This window comes from Trichechus manatus, unplaced genomic scaffold (assembly GCF_000243295.1).
Source record: "Trichechus manatus latirostris isolate Lorelei unplaced genomic scaffold, TriManLat1.0 scaffold00031, whole genome shotgun sequence".
Lineage (NCBI taxonomy): Eukaryota > Metazoa > Chordata > Mammalia > Sirenia > Trichechidae > Trichechus > Trichechus manatus.
The window spans coordinates 4,802,565-4,821,675 of NW_004443967.1; the positions used below are offsets into that span (position 1 = coordinate 4,802,565).

General features: G+C 38.6%; 1 protein-coding gene across 7 annotated transcripts in view; it reads right to left on the reverse strand.

Annotated features, from left to right (window-relative positions):
* Positions 1-13,788, reverse strand: part of CCDC186 (coiled-coil domain containing 186) — a 40,170-nt gene extending 26,382 nt beyond the window's left edge. For 2 of the 7 annotated variants that reach the window (XR_002823808.1, XR_002823807.1), the window contains exons 1-3: positions 6,141-7,453; positions 3,322-4,017; positions 1,024-1,150 (exon numbers count right to left, since the gene is read on the reverse strand). Coding sequence is in view for 5 of the 7 variants with exons in the window: in XM_023729961.1 (XP_023585729.1) it covers positions 1,024-1,150; positions 3,322-4,017; positions 6,141-6,235 (918 nt within the window). In the remaining 2 variants the exon portion in view is untranslated. Of the gene's footprint in view, positions 1-1,023; positions 1,151-3,321; positions 4,018-4,179; positions 4,306-5,491; positions 6,028-6,140; positions 7,454-13,581 lie in introns of those variants that run through there. The other 5 variants (XM_023729962.1, XM_004374861.2, XM_023729961.1 and 2 more) reach the window with 5 other exon arrangements.
* Positions 13,789-19,111: the final 5,323 nt, after the last annotated feature.

Sequence of the window (19,111 nt, forward strand, 5' to 3'; positions counted from 1 at the left end):
AGGAACAGCTCTGGTTTCCTCCCATCTGTTTAGTGTGAAGCTTCTGGTCATCAGCAGTAACCTGACTACAAAATATGGATTTAGCCTATTTTTAAGGTTTCCTCACACCTGAAGGTTCTAAGTTTGGTTTACATGTAGCAGACCTAAAGCACATAAAAATCAGGATTTCAACACATAGAATTTTACAAATACAATCACATTCCAACTACGTAAAGGTGCATTAAGAACAGCAAAGCATAAGCAAGTGAAGCTCGGTTTTATTTTATTGTTATTGCCAATCGTCATTTCATTATATAGCTTTAAGTGAAAGATGGGGCAAAAGGAAGGACTCTTAAGGCTAAATTGCTTCTATCCCGTCCAAAGAAGAAAATGCAGCTTAGAAAGATAAGGAGCAACTCAGTTTTGCTACCACCAGTCTGAGTATTCACTTTGTTGATCCATGAATCAGAAGAGTGTATGGCACAAAAGAGAGAAGGAAGAGAAGAAGAGAAGGAGGAAGGGAGAGAGGAAGGGAGGGATGAAAGCAGAAGAAGAGAGGACAGAGAAAGAAAGGGAAAGGGAAGAAAAGAACAGGATGGGCTAGGGAAGCCAGCCAGCCAGACAAAATCTAAATCATAGGATCCAGTCTTCACAGTATAGTTAACAAAAATACTGAGAATGGAATCATATTAAACTATAAGCTTAAAAACATTTCTAATGCTAGATATTAACTTTTAGGTATATTGTTTCTTTCCATAATTGGCAAAAGCAGTTTGGTTGACTGTCAAATCAAATCATCTTTTATTTCCCAGATTTCTATAATACACAATATAGTCACATACATCATATAAAAATGTAGGTTTACTTTAAAAGATTACGATATGCTTTTCCAGTTTACAAAAGAGAATGCTTTAAATGTCAAATAATTCTCTGCATTTAAAATAAACAATTTAACTTACAGAACTTCAATTTACATACAACTTTTCAGGAATGAGTTTATTTTATAAATTAAAATATAGACTTTAAAGATTTTTGTCTTTTTACCTGTTTAATTATGCTCATATGCTGCTTCTCTGTTTCTGTTCTTTTCTTTAGTTCTTCTCTTAAATTGTCTTTTTCTGAGCAAATGTCTAAAATGAGCTCTTGATGCTTCTTATTTTCTTTAATTAATCTAAAATATGAAAAGGATAGTATAGGTAAAGCGTAAGTAAAAATGGAGATAAAACGAGATGTGGAATATAATCTGTTTGCAGATTAGGGTGTAGATAGCTGTGATTATAAATCAACATTCCTAAGTAATCTTTTTACAATGATACATTTTACTTTGCCAAATACTCTCTAGTCAATAACGTTATTATCTTTTTCCTAGAAATTTATTCATGTATTTAAAATCAGTGAAATATATTCAGATAAAGAAAACTCTACCCTTTTAAGTGTATGCCTCTGGGAATCTCAACTATGCACTTCGTCTCTTTAGATCAGCAGTTCTAAACCAGAATCGATTTTGCTTCCCAGGGCACATTTTACCGCTCCAGACATCTGTCTGGAGACATTTTTGGTTGTTAACACCTGGAGGTGGGGGAGGGGGGACAGCTACTAGCATCTAGTGGGTAGAGGCCAGCGATGCTGCTAAACATCTTACAATGCACAGGGCAGCCTCCCCACAACAATGAATTATCTGGGCCAAAATGTCAATAGTGCCGAAGTTGAGAAATCCTGCTTTAGATTTTAGAAATATTATAATGATACTCTAAAAGTTATAGAAGTATAGTTAATGTAAAATAACAGAAGTTTAAACAGAAATTTCATTTTGAGACTCCTAGCAAAATAGAAATAAAAGCTTAAAAATTACCTGCAAAGTACTCAGAACTATAAAAGACACCTAAGAACTATAAGACACCTATTAATAGCTACTCTTCTAGGATTATTAATAACAATAGCTATTACCTAACATTTATTGCACACTTATTATTTGCAAAGTTTGCTTTATGTGCATTATCTCATTTAATAGTCCAGGCATTAGATTTGGGGTAGTATTAAGAAGGACCCTGGATGCCAAGAGATTACAGTTCATTGGCTAAGCCAATGAAGTCACAGTGAGCCGGTTTTGGGAAGAACGACTGAGCAAGATAATCTGGAAGAGTAAAGACTAGAAGCAAGGAGATCATTAACAGCCAATTTCACATCGAGCAATACTTGGATCACAGTATATTTTTTCCTGTCATCCTCCTCTGATACCTGGATTTCCTCTCTCCCTTTCTCCTACACATACATACACACACACCCCCACCCTGCCACCTATTGCAAATTTTTTTAAAGTATGTTTCTAAAAAGACAATCAGACTGTATTTTAGGGGAGGCTAGTATGCTTTATTTTCCTTTCTTAAAGGTTCCAAAAGTGCACCTAAACCTATATATCATTTAGTTATATAAATCTAGAATAAAAATACAGAGTAGTATGTTAATACTATTGGGAAAAAGATTAAATGAAATTAAACTATTAGCAAAACAAAAATGAACTATACAAATTTAAGAGAAGTCTAAAATAACTGTTCTTTTTTCCTGAATGTATCATCAACCAATTCTTTTATTCGCTAAATTTTAGTTTTTTAAACCCAAGAATTTACAGTGTGGATTTTAAGAAAAACTCTTTGAATTTCATGACTTCTCATTTGCTTCTGAATTTCTCTTAATTTTGATAATACAACTTCTCCCCACTTATCAACTATCTTGTTATTCAACATTTTGCATTTATGACAATAGTAAAAAATCTACTATCTGACTATTTTGCACATTAACTATGTACGTCTGGCAGCAACGCCGTGGTGCAAGGTGAGAGGAATGCTGGCTTTGATGGTTAAGGTTATGTGTCAACTCGGCTGGGCCATGATTCTCAGTGGTTTGGCAATTATGTAATGATGTAATTTGATAGTTATATAATGACGCAGTAACCTCCATTTTGTGATCTGATGTGGTCATCCTCCATTTTCACATAACACTGATTTCACATAACGACCTGGTCTTTGGAACCTAACCATGTCGATAAGTGAGAAGTGTGTACTTCTACATTCTTTCAAAACTGAAAAATCTGACTTGTCTTTACAAAGATTTCTAGATCTTTAATGAACTTATACTGTTTAAGATTTTTCCTTTGTGAGTTAGATATTAAATAACTAGACAAACTTGACAATTATTCAGTAAATATATACTTATTGATCAACTATTACATCCATGGCTCCATTGTGGGATTGAAAGTGAACAAATGACTTTCCTTTAAAGAATTCAATCTGTAATCCCTGGCGAGGGGCGGGGGGGTAGATAACCAAAGGAAATCAAACTTACTTCTTTATGGTATGTTCCTGCTGCAAATACTTATCTTGTACACATTTTTCAAACATAATTAATGCATGCTCCCCCTTATTCATTCCATTCGGTACTTGGCGTTCATCTGCAAACTCTGTAGATAAGAGCTCAGATTCAATTTCTTCCAACAAATCCTCTGATGCTGAAACATTCTTTATTTTTGAAATAAGTTTCTTGGTGCAGTCTGTATCATAAGGACTTTCTGCATAAGTCTTTTGATAAGCTGCTTCTGTAAGTGTAGATGACCTTAATTCCGCCAGTATTTGTGTTACTGTCTGCTCTGTATCATTTGTTTTTGAAACTTGCTTTGCAAAATCTCCACCAGGAAAATTAGCTATTTGTTCAGAATTTTCAGGGCATATGTCTGTTTTAGCACAAGAATCCTCCCCTCCACCATGATCTGGAATAGAATTTTCCTGTGCTTCAGTTTGATTATTGTGTACATTAGGTTGACATAAAGTTTTATCAAAGCTTGGTGACAATTGTTTTGACTCATTTTCTAAGCTGCTGCTTTCATCATCAGAAAACGAACTGCATGAGTCTTCCTTGAATTCAGATGTTTTCCCAGTGTTTTTATCAGAGGAAATGGAGGCTACGTGCTCTGTCTCTGACATGCTGACTGGCACCAATTCACTCTGAATTTCTTCAAATCTGCTCCTGATCTTTCTTTTACATCTAAGAAAGTCAAAACATCAAAATTAATTTTTTTTAACCAAGACTCTATATATATTGTACACACTCCATTATGTGGACTAACTAAGGTTACAAATTTCACCACTAGTAATTCCTTTAAAAGTCTTTACTTGGGGGGAAAGAAAAAAGAATAGGACAACCAACCCAAGTGTGCTACAACCAGTAAGGCTGCTGCAATGTCCCATATTCTCTTCCTTCCATGCAGTCATACAACTTCACACTAGTTAATTTCAGCTGCAGCTTGGCATTCTTAATCACCCCAGTAAGATGCTACAAAAAAAAAAAACCAAACCCGTTGCCATCGAATCAATTCTGACACATAGCGACCCTACAGGACAGAGCAGAACTGCTCCATAGGGTTTCCAAGAAGCAGCTAGTGGATTCAAACTGCCAACCTTTTGGTTAGCAGCCGAACTCTTAACCACTATGCCACCAGGGCGGAATAACACTAGGAATTAGGTTAGCACCAAAGAAGTGTTAGAATTCCTTCAGCTCCAAGAGGGAAAAAAGACTACCTCAAGAATGTAAGAAAATAGTGGGGAAGTAAGGCAAGAATGAAAGCACTAGAAATCGCATACCCAGATAATATAAACAATGCAGATTAAATATGATAAAAAATTTACTAAGAACAAAAATTAAACAATAACAAGACACAGCTACCTATAGCCCAGAGGCCTAGAGCTGAGCTGAGAAGAAATCAGGGTGTAAAAGATTTCTTAGAGGAATCTGTTTTTTAGACAGGCAGGGTGATCCAGGAAGTACCATGGTGATTTTCAAACATTCTCATCAGGAATAAACAATGCTTAGTGCAAATCAAATGGAGCCCATTTGCACTGCCTAGGTCACAAAAGTAACATTAAAAAAATTAATTCGACAAGGTTAGAATATATTTTTATATTGTTCATGAAAGTCATTACACTAGCCATCATATAAAAATTAACCAACTTCAAAAATTATCTTGGGACAAATAAACATAAAATATTTCAGCAATCTTGATGAAAGAGAATCAGCTTGTCTTGTCTGGTTGGAAACCCTGGTGGCATAGTGGTTAAGAGCTACAGCTGCTAACCAAAAGGTCGGCAGTGCGAATCTATCAGGCGCTCTTTGGAAACTCTATGGGGCAGTTCCACTCTGTCTTACAGGGTCGCTATGAGTCATAATCGACTCGATGGCAATGGGTATGGTTTGGTTTTCTCTTGTCTGGCATTAACAAAGCAAATACAGGGTGGATGAGTTACCTTAATCATATGAGGTTGGATAAAAAATGGGCAGATGACAGTTTGACAGAAACAAGGAAAGAAATAGTTCCCGACGGGAGGTGTATTTATGGAAGACAAAACATAAAAGATTAAATTTCTGAATAACAGAAAACAAGATGTATGTTTATGCCAGTCTGGTATAGGTGGAGGTCAGAGAATGATTTAAAAAAAAAAAAAAAGGGTAAGAGGAGACTAACACTGGTCTGGTAGAATCCACAGGAGTAAACTTTGTAAAGAAGGACAATAAATCATGGTAGACTTTGATACTTGATTGTACAGAACTTCTAACACATAGCAGGTTCTCAAATATTTGCTGAATTAAAGCCTGTAAGCACAGAAGTGATATAATAAAACCAGTATTTGAGGAACATTATTCTATGCAGAAAATAGGAGGAATAATTTTAAGAAAGGCAAGAAGGAGACCAGTATTTTCATTAAATACCCTGGTTTTTAGTTTAGACTGCCTTTTGGGGCACCAACTAATAAAGACATTGGCCTTAGTACTTAAACTACCTATCTGTACAACATATATTTCCAAACAACCACTCAAATGATCATTATTAACTTGTTGCATATATTTTATAACCAAGCCAAAGCCCAAATTAGTATTAGAGGCTTAGATTAAACAATACAAATAAATGAAGTAAGTAAATAAAAGGACTCACAAGTATGTTGTATTCCTCCATACCAAAACCAAACCCATTGCCACTGAGTCAATTCTGACTCATAGTGATCCTATAGGACACAGTTGAACTGCCCCATAGGGTTTCCAAGGCTGTGATCTTTAAGGAAGCAGACCGCCACATCTTTCTCCCGCAGAGTGGCTGATGCGTTCAAACCACTAACCTTTTGGTTAGCAGCCAAGTGCTTAACCACTGCACCACCAGGGCTTCTTTTGTTGTATTCCTAGGACAAAGTACAATAATTCTCAAATAGGGCATTAGCCACTACATCATCTTCTCCAAAGTACCACTTTAAGGTATACTTTGTAAATGTATTGCTGTTAAATTTTAAATCTTACCAATTTAAAAATGAATATAAAAACTAATGAAGGGAGCAGATTTAAAAATTCAGACTAGTTACTGTTGTACTAGTTAATGCAGAAGTTGACCAATAGCTGGCCAAAATGTAATGGATAGCAGATAAAGTATCTATTTAAAAGAGAGTAGCACTGTAAAGGCATTATGACTCACTAGTATAGACAAAATGGAAGAAACTTTTATCATCTGACTTGATGGCTCCTACATCTGTGCCATGCTTTGTCAATGGAAAACCACTAAGCAAACACTGGTTATTAACATCTTACTCAGCTTTCATGTTCCCCAAGGTTCAGTCCTCAAGTCTTTATTTTCCTTCCTAGAATTCATCCACTCTGATAATTTGAATCAACAGCTCCTACTTGATGCCACATAGTTTCAGTCCTGGGCTTCTGAGTGATAGATATCGATTTACCTATCTCTTTCAGATTCCTCAGTAAACCAGTTGTACTACTTTTCCAATCTTATCTCTCAACACATTCCTAAAATCCTAGTGCTTAACTATACTCTACCAGTCTGGACCAGTCTACTCAAGAGTCCCCCAATTTGTACATTAACATTCCCATGGCTTCCTCCCCATCTAAAACGGTCTTCCCTTCAGTCTACTGAGAGCTTAATTATGTCTAAAGAACCAATTCTAATGCCACATCTTCCTCTAAATTTTCCTTCAATGAAAGTATGAAAATAATTTCTTATGTAAACTAAAACATACTGCATTTATACTTATCAAGCACATAGTCACAGCCCTCCTTGTGACATTTTTAAAGAGGCAGTCTCCAGCCTTTGAAATTATCTCTGCACTTGCAAGAAACCAAGGAGCTTTACTCTGAAATAAATGTCTTAAATCTCAAGCAAAATACTAGTAACAATTAAATAAATTTAACAAATATATTCTCTACTACATTTACACTAATTTTTACAAATGTATCCAGAGGTTCTCAATGGGGTGAGGCCCACTGGGTTTACACAATGATCTGGGAAACCGAAGGGCAGCAATAGTGGGTGGGAAGCAGGGCAGGCTGTGAGACTTATAATGTTCTGCGCAGTGCAGAACAACAAAAATTTGTTCCACATCCTGCTGGGTGTGCATCTAGGTGAAAATAAATAAATAAACTATTTTTATAATTACCTAAGCTTAGACTCTAACTCTGTTTTACATATTAAAAAAAAAAAAAAAAAAAACAAACCCGTTGCGTCGATTCCAACTCATAGCAACTCTATAGAGTAGAACTGCCCCATAGGATTTTCAAGAAGCGCCTGGTAGATTTGAACTGCCGACCCTTTGGTTAGTGGCCATAGCTCTTAACCACTATACCACCAGGGTTTCTGTTTTTATGCACCTGTAAATTAAGCAAAACTTAATTTAATCTCAAAAGGCAAGTACTTCCTATATTGTTCCTCAGTAATATGCCCATGACTTTTGAAAAAGTCATCATAAAAATTGGCATTTGATAACCACTTAGCTTGCAAACTTTCTTTTCTGATACTCAAATGAATAACGGTTGAAGGAAAAAGGAAAAAGAGAGGGGTTAATGAAGATCTATGTGTATCTATGTAACAAGGCCATCGTCAAAGATGAAATAACTGCACGAGTGGTAGCAGACAGAAAAGAGCCATGACCTTGATTCCCTCTACAACTAACCAGGAGAAAAAACAGTCAGCTGAGTCCTCTTGTGGGCCTCCAGCTGGCAACACTAATGTGTGCCAATCTGGTTGCTGTCCAATTTTTCTCTCTTGGGGGGTGTCATCAAAGCTACTGAGGATGGAATAGCCTCTTAGTAAACAGGGAAGGATGTAAAACTAGCCATTTGTTTACAAGATTGTTTTAAGAAGTGCTTGTACAAAACAAATCACATTCATATATATAGTGATTACTACTGTAAATTACAATTTATATTGCTTTTTTGAGGCAAAAAATAACAGGTTATATGACTTTTTAGCAACTCTTACTCATTAGAGGAAAACACTGTATTTAAAATTTAGCAGAGTCACAAAAGTCATCTTTAAATTCAAACACTTTCTTTTTTTTTTCAAAGTTGTTTCTGACACAGTACTACAGGACCAATTCACACTTCAAAACTGCTTCAGTGGAGAACTGGTTTCGCTCTTACTGGAGCTCATCAGCTGTAGGCAACTGGTCAAGAAACATTTATTAGCCTTAAAGCCAACCATTCCTCCCTTTGGATTTTATTTCTTAATGAAAAGGACATATACATAAGAAATGACTTAAACTTTTAAAACTCACAATTGTACAAAAGTATTTCCATTAAAGAGCCATACAAATACAAACACCATCTTTAATGGCTTATAATTGTATTTCCTTTTTCCCTCACTAATTAGCACTATAAACAAACAAACAAAAAACATAGGCATAGTCAATAAACTGTAAATACAAAAGAATCCAATTCACAGATATTTGGGAAGAGGTTATCAAACAAGCCTCATACAAAGGTACCAAGTCAGAAATACATTTCCAAACTAGATATTAATTTGTTCATTCACCAAATATGCACTGAGCATCTAATACGTCCAGGTACTGTTCTAGGTATTGAGAACGTGGCAGTGAATGAAAAAGACATTCCTCTGACATTCCCCTACAGTGGACCCAACATAAGAGGCTCTGTATTAAATCTCTTCCTCTTCATTTGTTGCTGCCAACAAACACTAAATCATTATAGGTTATATAGTATTTATTTTAAAGTTACAGAATTTTCATCTTAAGGCCTGCCCAAATTTCATTAGAAGCTATAGAAATGCATGAGTGCTTTAAGTCGGACAGAAAAACCTAACTCAGATCAGCATAAATATTATTTACAAAAAACTATAAATTTTCAATTACAAACAGAACCATTTGTGTCTCACATAACGTCAGCTTTCCAAATAATGTCCATTAAGATAAGCAAGTTGGACCTGGAAGAGAACTCTTTTTCTTCAACATAAAGGTTTACTGCCCTTTGTAGGCAAAGTACATCAAAAGGTTTTTTACATATTCCCAATACACTTTGAAAGCAGAATAAACAAAGGAATACTTGCATTTGTGATGAGTTCTAACAAGATTTTGATAAGACAAAGTCAGAAGCAGTCAATTAAATCAAATTATCTGCACATCCCAACCTGATATAATCACAACACAAAATAATTTATTCTTAATAGATAATAACTTTAAAAGATGATTATTTTTCTGGATAAAGCTTTTAAAAAATAAGCAATAAAATAATAGAAAAGAACTTGTGTTTAAGAAACATGAAAACCTTGTTGTATATGATGAAAAGATCTAATATTAAAGTTTCATATAAGGTGAAGTTATGCAGATTCAATTCTACTTCTAAAAGATAAAAACTGGGCAGGCTATTTCAAAGAATTCTAGATTTGCTCTATAAAAAGTAAGAAATATTTTTTAAAGTAGTCGCATGCTAATTAAACTTTCTGGTAAAATTTAACTTTAATATATTGAGTTTCCTTTACGTGAAAGGTATCACTAGATTTAAAAAGTTACTTTTATCATAGGGCAACATTTGTAGTAACTGTTAAATGAGGAACTATTTTGTTCTGTAAGCCTTCATCTTAAGTGAGAATAACAGCACAATTGGAAGAGCGTAGTCAATGTCACTGAACTGTGCATGTAGAAATTTTTGAAACAGTGTATCTTTGGCTGTGTGTATTTTCACCAAAAAAAAAAGGCTGAGAAGATAGAGGGTTAATATGTTGTGGGGTTGTTAACCAATGTCATAAAACAACATGTGTACTACTGTTTCATGAGAAACCATTTGTCCTGTAAGCGTTCACCTGAAGTACAATAAAATATAAAAAAAAAAGTTACTTTTAGTCCACCAGTTGGAAAAGTCCGTTAATATGAGGCCAAGATCAATGGTCTCTATAGGGGTTTATTTAGCTTTGCACCTAAGTCTCAAAGCAGGGTGGATTTTTATGGTATATGAATTACATCTCAAAAAAAGATATTTAAAAAAAAAAAAAAAAAGACTCAGGGCAACAAATGTAGCCAGACCTCTCCCCCGCAAATAGTACCAAATCCTCCGGGAAAAAGAGGGTCAGTGGTCACATTGTGTATCACATTATCAAGCTATATCATAAATGTCATATGATCACTTTGGAATAATAAAAACAAACAAACCCGTTGTCACTGAGTCGATCCCGACTCATAGCGACCCTATAGGACAGAGTAGAACCGCCCCCATAGGGTTTCCAAGGAGCGGCTGGTGGATTCGAACTGCCAACCTTTTGGTTAGCAGCCATAGTAGACCCAAGCAATTTTACATATCTCTCGTATTTTTTAAAAAATTTTAAAGCAGGAAGTTATTAATATAGAAATCTTATTTTAGAGCTACTTATATAGATTTGTCTATACAAATCTATACAAATCTTACCAATTGAACTTTAATGAGTCTAAGAAAATATGAAAGTATTTTTAGCTAATTTTTTCCTCAAATCTGAAAACTGAAAGAAGGGGGGAAAAACATGTGACCTACAGTTCCCTTTTCTTTAAGGTGAATAACTTAGGGAGAAAAAAGATTTTTAAATGATAAGTTGTATGACATATTAAAGAGTTTTGGTTAATTTTTTAATTCTGAAGCCACCTTTGACCTGGGCTTGGTTAACTTGGTATGATATAGTTAAAAAATTAAATTATTTCTTAGCATTTATTACATCCTCCTCCCTACAGTACACACTTTGTCAGTTCATGTCTCTTAGTGACACACAAATAGTTAAAAAGAAATACACTCAATGCAATCAATACTTCACTGGGTTTGAGGTCCACTTTGTATCTATCATCATTTTCACCCCAATATTTTTCCCTTTGTTTACTTCTTAGCTCAAGTAAAATTTTTAAATCTCAGTAGCTGAGAAACAAAGTTCAATGGAGAAGTGTGAACAATATAAGATTAGGGGGTTTTATTTATAGATTTAAATTATTTATCTTCTCTCTGTTACCCTTAATATGAATATTAAATATAACATTTGTAATATTTTAAGCCCAGTGATATGTTTATGAGAAATTTATGAATCAGCTGTAGTTATTTAAAGCTAGAGATAAGAGATACAATTAAAACCTAAACGTTATTAAAAAGAAAAAAAAAAGAAACTTCAGGTTAAGGATTCTTTAGCACGCAACTGTCAGATAAATTTGGGAAACTAGGGCAGATTACCAGTTATTCTTTACAGGGAAGATGATTTTCTGAATCTCTAAACAAAGCTGCTTCAACCTATCATCCCTTCCCTAAGGACTGAGTATACTGTAGTTTTACCTTCACTCCATGATGTCAGCTTGCAATGTAAAGACATGTTTTTAAACTGAATATACTAAGCAATTATCACAAGCCATGCAGTCATTGCAAAGCATCAAAGGATGACTCAAGTTTATGGGTGAAGGAACTAAAAGGTTAGAGTGGTTACTGTGCTACATGCTAGCCATTCCCTTCATATTAGCTATAAATAAGACTCTGAAATGCCACTGAGCCTCTATGGAATTTCCACTGTTTGAAGACACCTCTAGGTTTATATGCAATTATTCTGAATCAGATGAGGTCAGAATAAAAAAAGACAAAATCAATATAAACACAATCCACGCATTCATTACTAGGGAGATTCTCTAGTAATTGTATTTGCTTGCATATTACACTATAAAAACCTGTAGCCGTGGAGTCCATTCCGACTCATAGCGACCCTACAGGACAGAGCAGAATTGCCCCATACGGTTTCCAAGGCTGTAATCTATACGGAAGCAGACAGCCAGGTCTTTCTCCCACGAAGCAGCTGGTGGGTTCAAACCGCCAACCTTTCGGTCAGCAATCGAGTACTTAACCACTGCACCAGGACTCCCTTTACTGTAAAAAGGAGTTTAATTCTTAATACTACAAGGCTTGCTTATTTACTTACACGACTTACAAATACATTTACTGAATTTAAAATAGACCAACGAAAAAAGAATTAAAAAAAAAAACAAAAAACCCTAGGCCCATCATTACTATTTTCTATTTGTGTAATGGTGGATAAAGGAAGAACTGAATAAATAGCTGTACAGGGAACAGTATACTTTACACACAAGGAGATAGTCCACTTTCACTATCAATGTTTCTTGAACCTTAATCTTTTCCACAAGATCAACACACCACAAATATGAAGGTATAATCAGTAGCTACAAAGGCTACACCCACTACAGCATACCTAAACACTTAATAGCAGATAAAATTTTTTTGAATGACTCCCAGCACATCTCTTGCGATACTGTTCCACTGATTCACTGCACATTTTTCTTAGAAAAACTCTCATTTTGGAAGACATACAAAAGCTGGGCATCAAGGGTACATGGCATATACGTGGAGAAGACTGCCCAGTACCTGGAACTGTACCACATATTTTCACTATACTCTCTCTTCTAATTCCCATGAGACAGGTAATCCCATTCCCTTTTAACAGAGAAGGAAACTGCACAACATAAGAACATCAAGTGAAAGCTTCGAAATCAAGTGTTCTGACTCCAAATCCAGGCCTCTTTCCTCAAAACAAAATGAAGATGTGAGTATCAGCCGAAGTTACTAAATTGTTAACAGCTAAGCAATAATTACATCTGCACTGTTCCCCAGGATTGGTACTTTGGGATTTGTGGAAGGGGGCTTTACCGTTTACACATCTGATGGAGGCACAAATTTGAAATATCGTAATTACCTTCCTTATCAACCAAGGTGCCTTGATGTCCTTAAGAGGAAAGGCAATGTAAAAACAAAGTACAGTAGTATAATTATATCTCGTATCCACAAAGCCAAAGAATCGTTTCTAAGTAACTTAAAGTCACAGAATGGAAACGTTTGGAAGGGGGTGAAAAGTCGCCACAACAGTAAACATAAAACACTCACACACTCAGTCAACTTGGAGACGAAAAAAGAAATAAGCGATCTAGTCTATGAAAAAATCCCCGAGCAGATGGGGCTTGGCTGCAGTTCGCACTTGTAGACCAGGCGATCCGCCCCAATCTGGCCGCCCTAGAAGTCCCCGGGCCCTTCCTGCCCCCACGTCGCGGCCCCCTCCCCCTGCGGCCCGGGACCCAAGGTAGGAACACAGGGAGAGGAAGGGGCTCAGAACTCCGTCCCCTCAGCGCTCGCCTCCTACTGAGAGAAGCCTGGTGGGGAGCTGGCTCGTCCCCGCCCCGGGACCTGCAAGACGGCGCGGGAGGGTGGCAGCCTCGCCTCGATCGCGACTCCCCGGTCCGCCCCGGGCACCCCTCCGACACTCACCCCACTTCTCCCAGCCTCAGGCCGCACCCTAACGAGGCCGCTGGAGCTCCGGCTCAGGGGCCAACTTCTCCATCGCGGAGTCCGGCAGGCGGGGAGTGGGAGAAGGAAGTCAGACGTGGGGAACAGGGCCGGAGACCTCACTCTCTCCGCCGCGCCTTCCTCAGACCCCCGCGGAGGTGACACATCAACAAAGATGGCGGCGACACTGAAGCCGGTCCTGCTACAGCTGAGTGGGCGGGGCTCCAGGGAGGAGCCAATGAGCGCTCGCGGGCGGTGTGACGAGAGCGCACCTTGAGCTCCAGGGTAACCTGTCTGCAGTGGGCGTGGCCGGTTCAGCCCCGCCCCCTGCCTAGCGGCCCCGGGCAGGGACTTGGGCTCCCAGGGCACTGACTCCTTGCAGTAACTGGGCTGTCTCGTCCGCCCTTAGCCCTTGCCTGACTCTCACGCCCACTCACCCACCCACCCCCGACCCCGACCCATGCTGGTTATTTCTTTCTGTAGGAAGCGGTCATTGGATATTATTCCTCCTCACCCTTTGGCCCTTCCTCGTATTAGTCAGGGGCGTAAAGCAATGAAACAGAATTCGAAATTGTGACTTCCCAGCTCTGATGCGCAAACCTGGCACCTGATGTGGGGAGAGTCAGCAGGAGCAGCCTACTTGCCCGTCTGACAGTTCATCCCTAGGAGTGATCTCGGGCTTTCCGTTACACCCGGTTCCTATCTACAGCGTCGCACCTACTGCCATTGTTTAATCATGAATTGTTAGCGTGTTTGTCTCTGGCTCGGGACCGTGAGCTCCATAGACACAGGGAGTGCCCTCTCCTGACTGGGTATCCCAGCACGCAGCATCCAGCTTTACGTGGCAGGAGGTGCTCGATAATTAGCAACAGAAAGGGTGCTGAATGCAGTTGCCCAACCCGGCTTGGAGAAGTCAGGTGAGCAGTTTCAGCCTGTGGAGGTTTCGCAAACCTCCCCCGTCCAATGAAATGATGTTCTTTTGTTTAGGAATTCTTGAGTGAAAATAGTTAATTCAGATGAGTCTTCAGTGCAAGAGTTTGTAAAGCAAAACTTCTACGAGTCTGTTAAGCTTTTTTCCTACGAACTGCTAGCAAAAACAAAATCAGTGTAAAAAATACAATGCTGTGTAAGACTGTTCCTCTTTCCTTTTCGACAGGAAATGGCACCTCCCTCCTTAGATGAAGGCACTGCAGTAAAACACACTTTGCAATTAAAGTGTCTGAGTCAGCAAAGAAATGATTTGACATTAAAACAATCATTTGACCAAACATCCTAGTGAGATATATTATTCTAAGGGGGAAAAAGCCAAGAAACCTTAAACTGTTTCGGTAATCATATAGTTAGTAATAACATTGGTATGGTTATTTTGAAACTAATAGATGTATCTGTATACACATAAATATGTTGTTAGGTGCTGTTAGAGATGGTTCCATCTCACAGTGACCCTATGTACAACAGAATGAAACACTACCTGGTCCTGCGCCATGCCCACAACCGTTTTATGCTTGAGCCCATTGTTGCAGCCAGTGTGTCAATCTGTCTCTTTGAGGGTCTTCCTCTTTTTCACTGACCCTCTACTTTACTAAGCATGATATCCTTCTCTAAGGGCTGGTCCCTCCTGATAACATATCCAAAGTATGAGAGATGAAGTCTTGCCGACCTTGCTTCTAAGGGGCATTCTGACTGTACTTCTTCCAAGACAGATTTGTTCTTTCTCCTGGCAGTCCATGTTATATTCAATATTCTTCACCAATACCATAATTCAAAGGCATCAGTTCTTTGATTCTTATTCGTTGTCCAGCTTTCACATGCATAGGAGCGACTGAAAACACCATGGCTTGGATCAGGTGCACCTTAGTCCTTAAAGTGACATCTTTGCTTTTCAACACTTTACAGAGATCTTTTGCAGCAGATTTGCCCAATACAATGCATTGTTTGATTTCTTGACTGCTGCTTCCATGGGTGTTGATTGTGGATTCAAACAAAATGAAATCCTTAACAACTTCAATCTTTTCCCATGATGTTGCTTATTGGTCCAGTTGTGAGGATTTTTGTTTTCTTTATGTTGAGGTGTAATCCATATTGAAGGCTATAGTCTTTGATCTTCATCAGTAAGTGCTTCAAGTCCTCTTCACTTTCAGCAAGCAAAGTTGTATCATCTGCATGTCACAGGTTGCTAATGAGTCTTCCTCTAATCCTGATGCCATGTTCTTCTTCATATAGTCTAGCTTCTTGGATTATTTGCTCAGCATACAGATTGAATAAGTATGCTGAAAGGATACAACCCTGACACATACACTATGTGATATATTAGTATAAAGCATATAAATAATGATGCCTTCAGGAACCAAGATTTTCAGCATAAAAGAAAAAGTAAAAATATAAAATAAAAGAAATGGAGTAGAAACTCTGTCATCCTAAACTTAAATTTAGAAATATCAGTATGAACTCATGATGCATTTTTTGGAGCCAAGTAAAAGAGTTACCAATGGCCAAAACTAGAACAATTTAGGCAACAAAATAAAGTAGTATTGGACTATAATCCAGAGTAGAAAATAACTATCCTTGAGTCCATACTGATATAAATAAATGATTGAACAAATTAATAAATAGGACGAAGAGAGAAATTTCCCATACAGAAGAATTCCGAATAATTTATATAAATACTCCACCCTCAAGGAGAGGGAACAGAACTCTCCATTCCTTACATGTGGGCTGCACATAATGACTTCCTTCCAAAGTATACGGTATGGAAAGGGAAAGGAAAAAAAAAGAGTAACTTTACAATAGAGAAACCTGACAGACACTACCTCAGCCAGGTGATCAAGACTAACATCAACAATCATAAGTCATGTTCACTGTATGTATGTTTGATATGATGTGATGAAAATGGCACTTTACCTCTGTGGTCTTGTCTGATGTTTTTCTCATTATAAGACTGGGGTTATGGGTTATTGGGAGGAAGATCACATAGTTACCCATTACTTCAGTGTTACCATGAGAAAAACATCACACAAATTCCAACGGTGGGGAATCCTACAAAATGTCTGACCAGTACTCCTCCAAACTGTCAGTCATCAAATACAAGGAAAGTCTGAAAAAATACCATAGCCAAGTGGAGCCTAAGGAGACATCACGACTAAATGTGATGTATCCTGGTTGGGATCCTGGAACAGAAAAAGGACACTAGGGAAAAACTAAAAAAATCTAAATGAACTCTGGACTTTAGTTTATAATATTGGTTCATTAATTGTAACATATGTATCATTCTAATGTAATGTATCAGTGGGGGGAGACTGGATGTAGTTTATATGTACCATCTTCTGTGCCATCTTCTCAATTTTTCTGTAAAACTGTTCTAAAAATTAAAATCCATTTTTACAAAAACAAAGGTCTGGGATTTGCTTCAGTGGGGGTGGGAGAAAGAGTGTGTGGGGGTACAGATGTAGACAAAATTGCCTATGAATTGATAATGTTGAAACTAGGTGATTGGGACTTGGGGGTACATTATACCATTGTTCTGAATATGTTTGAAAAGGTTGATAATAATTTTTAAAAAGCTTTAAAAACATTTTTTTGAGTAACAAATAATCACGTGTCCTAAATTAAAAGAAACAAACAAAAGTAGAGTTACCACGCGTGTTTAGCTTCCAAAACCAGGCAGAGGCAGTGAATCGATTAATTTGGAAGCCTCGAAAGTGGTTAATGCGACCTAAGTAAACCTTCCCCGAGACAAAGCCTTCATCTTTGTACTCAAAATTTGCACACAGAGTTTTTCCAGAACACTTTTCCAGAAGAAGCTAGAAAAACAACTACATTAAGTTTCTGCAGAGAAACTTTCTGAGCCGCCAGCCACTGTTTCGCCCATGGGGCACCAGCGGTCAAGGACAGTCCGCTCGGAGATTTCTCAGGCACGAGAGGAGCGCACGTGGGCGTCGAGACAGCACGTGGGCGAGGACTGCGCATGCGTCAGGGGCACAGGGACGGCCTACTGGGCATTGGAGGTGAGCGGAGCGCGGTGGGCGGGTCTGGGCTGCGGGCTCCCGGGCACCCGGCAGGTGCTACCACGGCCAGACATCAGAGACCGGTTGGGGTCAACTGCCGTTTCCTTGCTTTCCAGGTCAGAGTCCCCAGGCGCGTGGGGGAGCGAGAGGCTGCTTAAGGGCTGAGGGGCTTTGGTCGTTGGTGGCCAGACGTTGGGCGCTGGACGTTGAGGTCGGGCGTTGAGGTCAGGCGTTGAGCTGGTCCGAGGGGCCTAGAAGTGGAGAGAGGATGGAGGGCTGGAGAAAACCTTGGATAGAGCCTTAGTTGGGAAGGGGAGGTCTAGGGACGTGGGTTTTGGTGTAGGAGGGGTCTGTATGTGGGGGAGGGGTGAGAGAATCGGGCCTTGAGGCGTGAGCCAGCCGGCCCAGCAGTGGGCTTGGAAAATACTTGGCGTGACACTCCAAAATGTGAACTTGCCCCATTCGCTGTTCTCTTTCCCTGTCTCTCTACAAGGAGGTAATTTGTGGGTTCATTGCTTTCATTTAACTCAGAGCTGCAGTGTATAGAATATTAATACTTATTAGAAGTTTTTTTCTAACACGTTTCTACTTCCTATAGGAAAGGAAAAAATACCACGGCTTTCGCTTAGGTTTGGAGAAGCGGTCATTGGTTCATTTAACAAGTGTTTACAGAGCATCTGCTGAGTGCAGATTGATTTTCTTGCACTGAGATCTCTGCTATGAGTGTTTTCCCTTTTGGGTCTCTTTAGAAGTCCTAGTGCCGCAGTGGTTGAGCGCTTGGCTGAAAGGTCAGTGATTCGAACCAATTCAGCACCTCCACAGGAGAAAGACCTGGCTGTCTGCTGCAGTAAAGATTACAGCCTAGAAAATCCTGTGAGGCAGTTCTACTCTGTCCTGTGTAGGGTCTCTCTGAGTCAGAATTGACTGGACCGCAACAGGTTTTGTTTTGTTTTTGTGGGGGTAGGGGTGTGGGGGGAAGGGCCCTCTTGTGTTAGGGTAAGCTGCTTCTCGTTCCTTTATTGAGGCAACAGAGTATCGAGACACCAGAATTGCATGGCATAGGAGTCTGACCTGGATTTTCATCCCAGCTGGGTAAAGCATTTGGGGGGGGGGGTGGATGTTGGCAAGTTATTTCACTCTCTAGGCCCCCCTTTCCTCATCTGTAGCAATGAAAAAATAGAGATACATTAAGACTCAAATTATTTCAACCTTAAATCTGCAAACTACTTCTCCATAAATGGGAGAAAATATGTGTGGTGGGGAGTGTCATAAAAGTAAAGTAGAAATAAATAGCTGCCTTTTAGGTGTGTGTTTAATAAACACCAGCCACTGTGCTAAGTAGCTTACATACAGTCTCACATTTAATCCTCACAATTAATTATGAGATGGTTACTGCTATCTGCATTTTATAGTCACTGAATCCCAGGAAGATGAAGGGATTTGCCCAAGATAGTATAGCTGGAAAACAACAAGATGGGACTTGGACTTGTCTCTGACTTCAAAGCTTA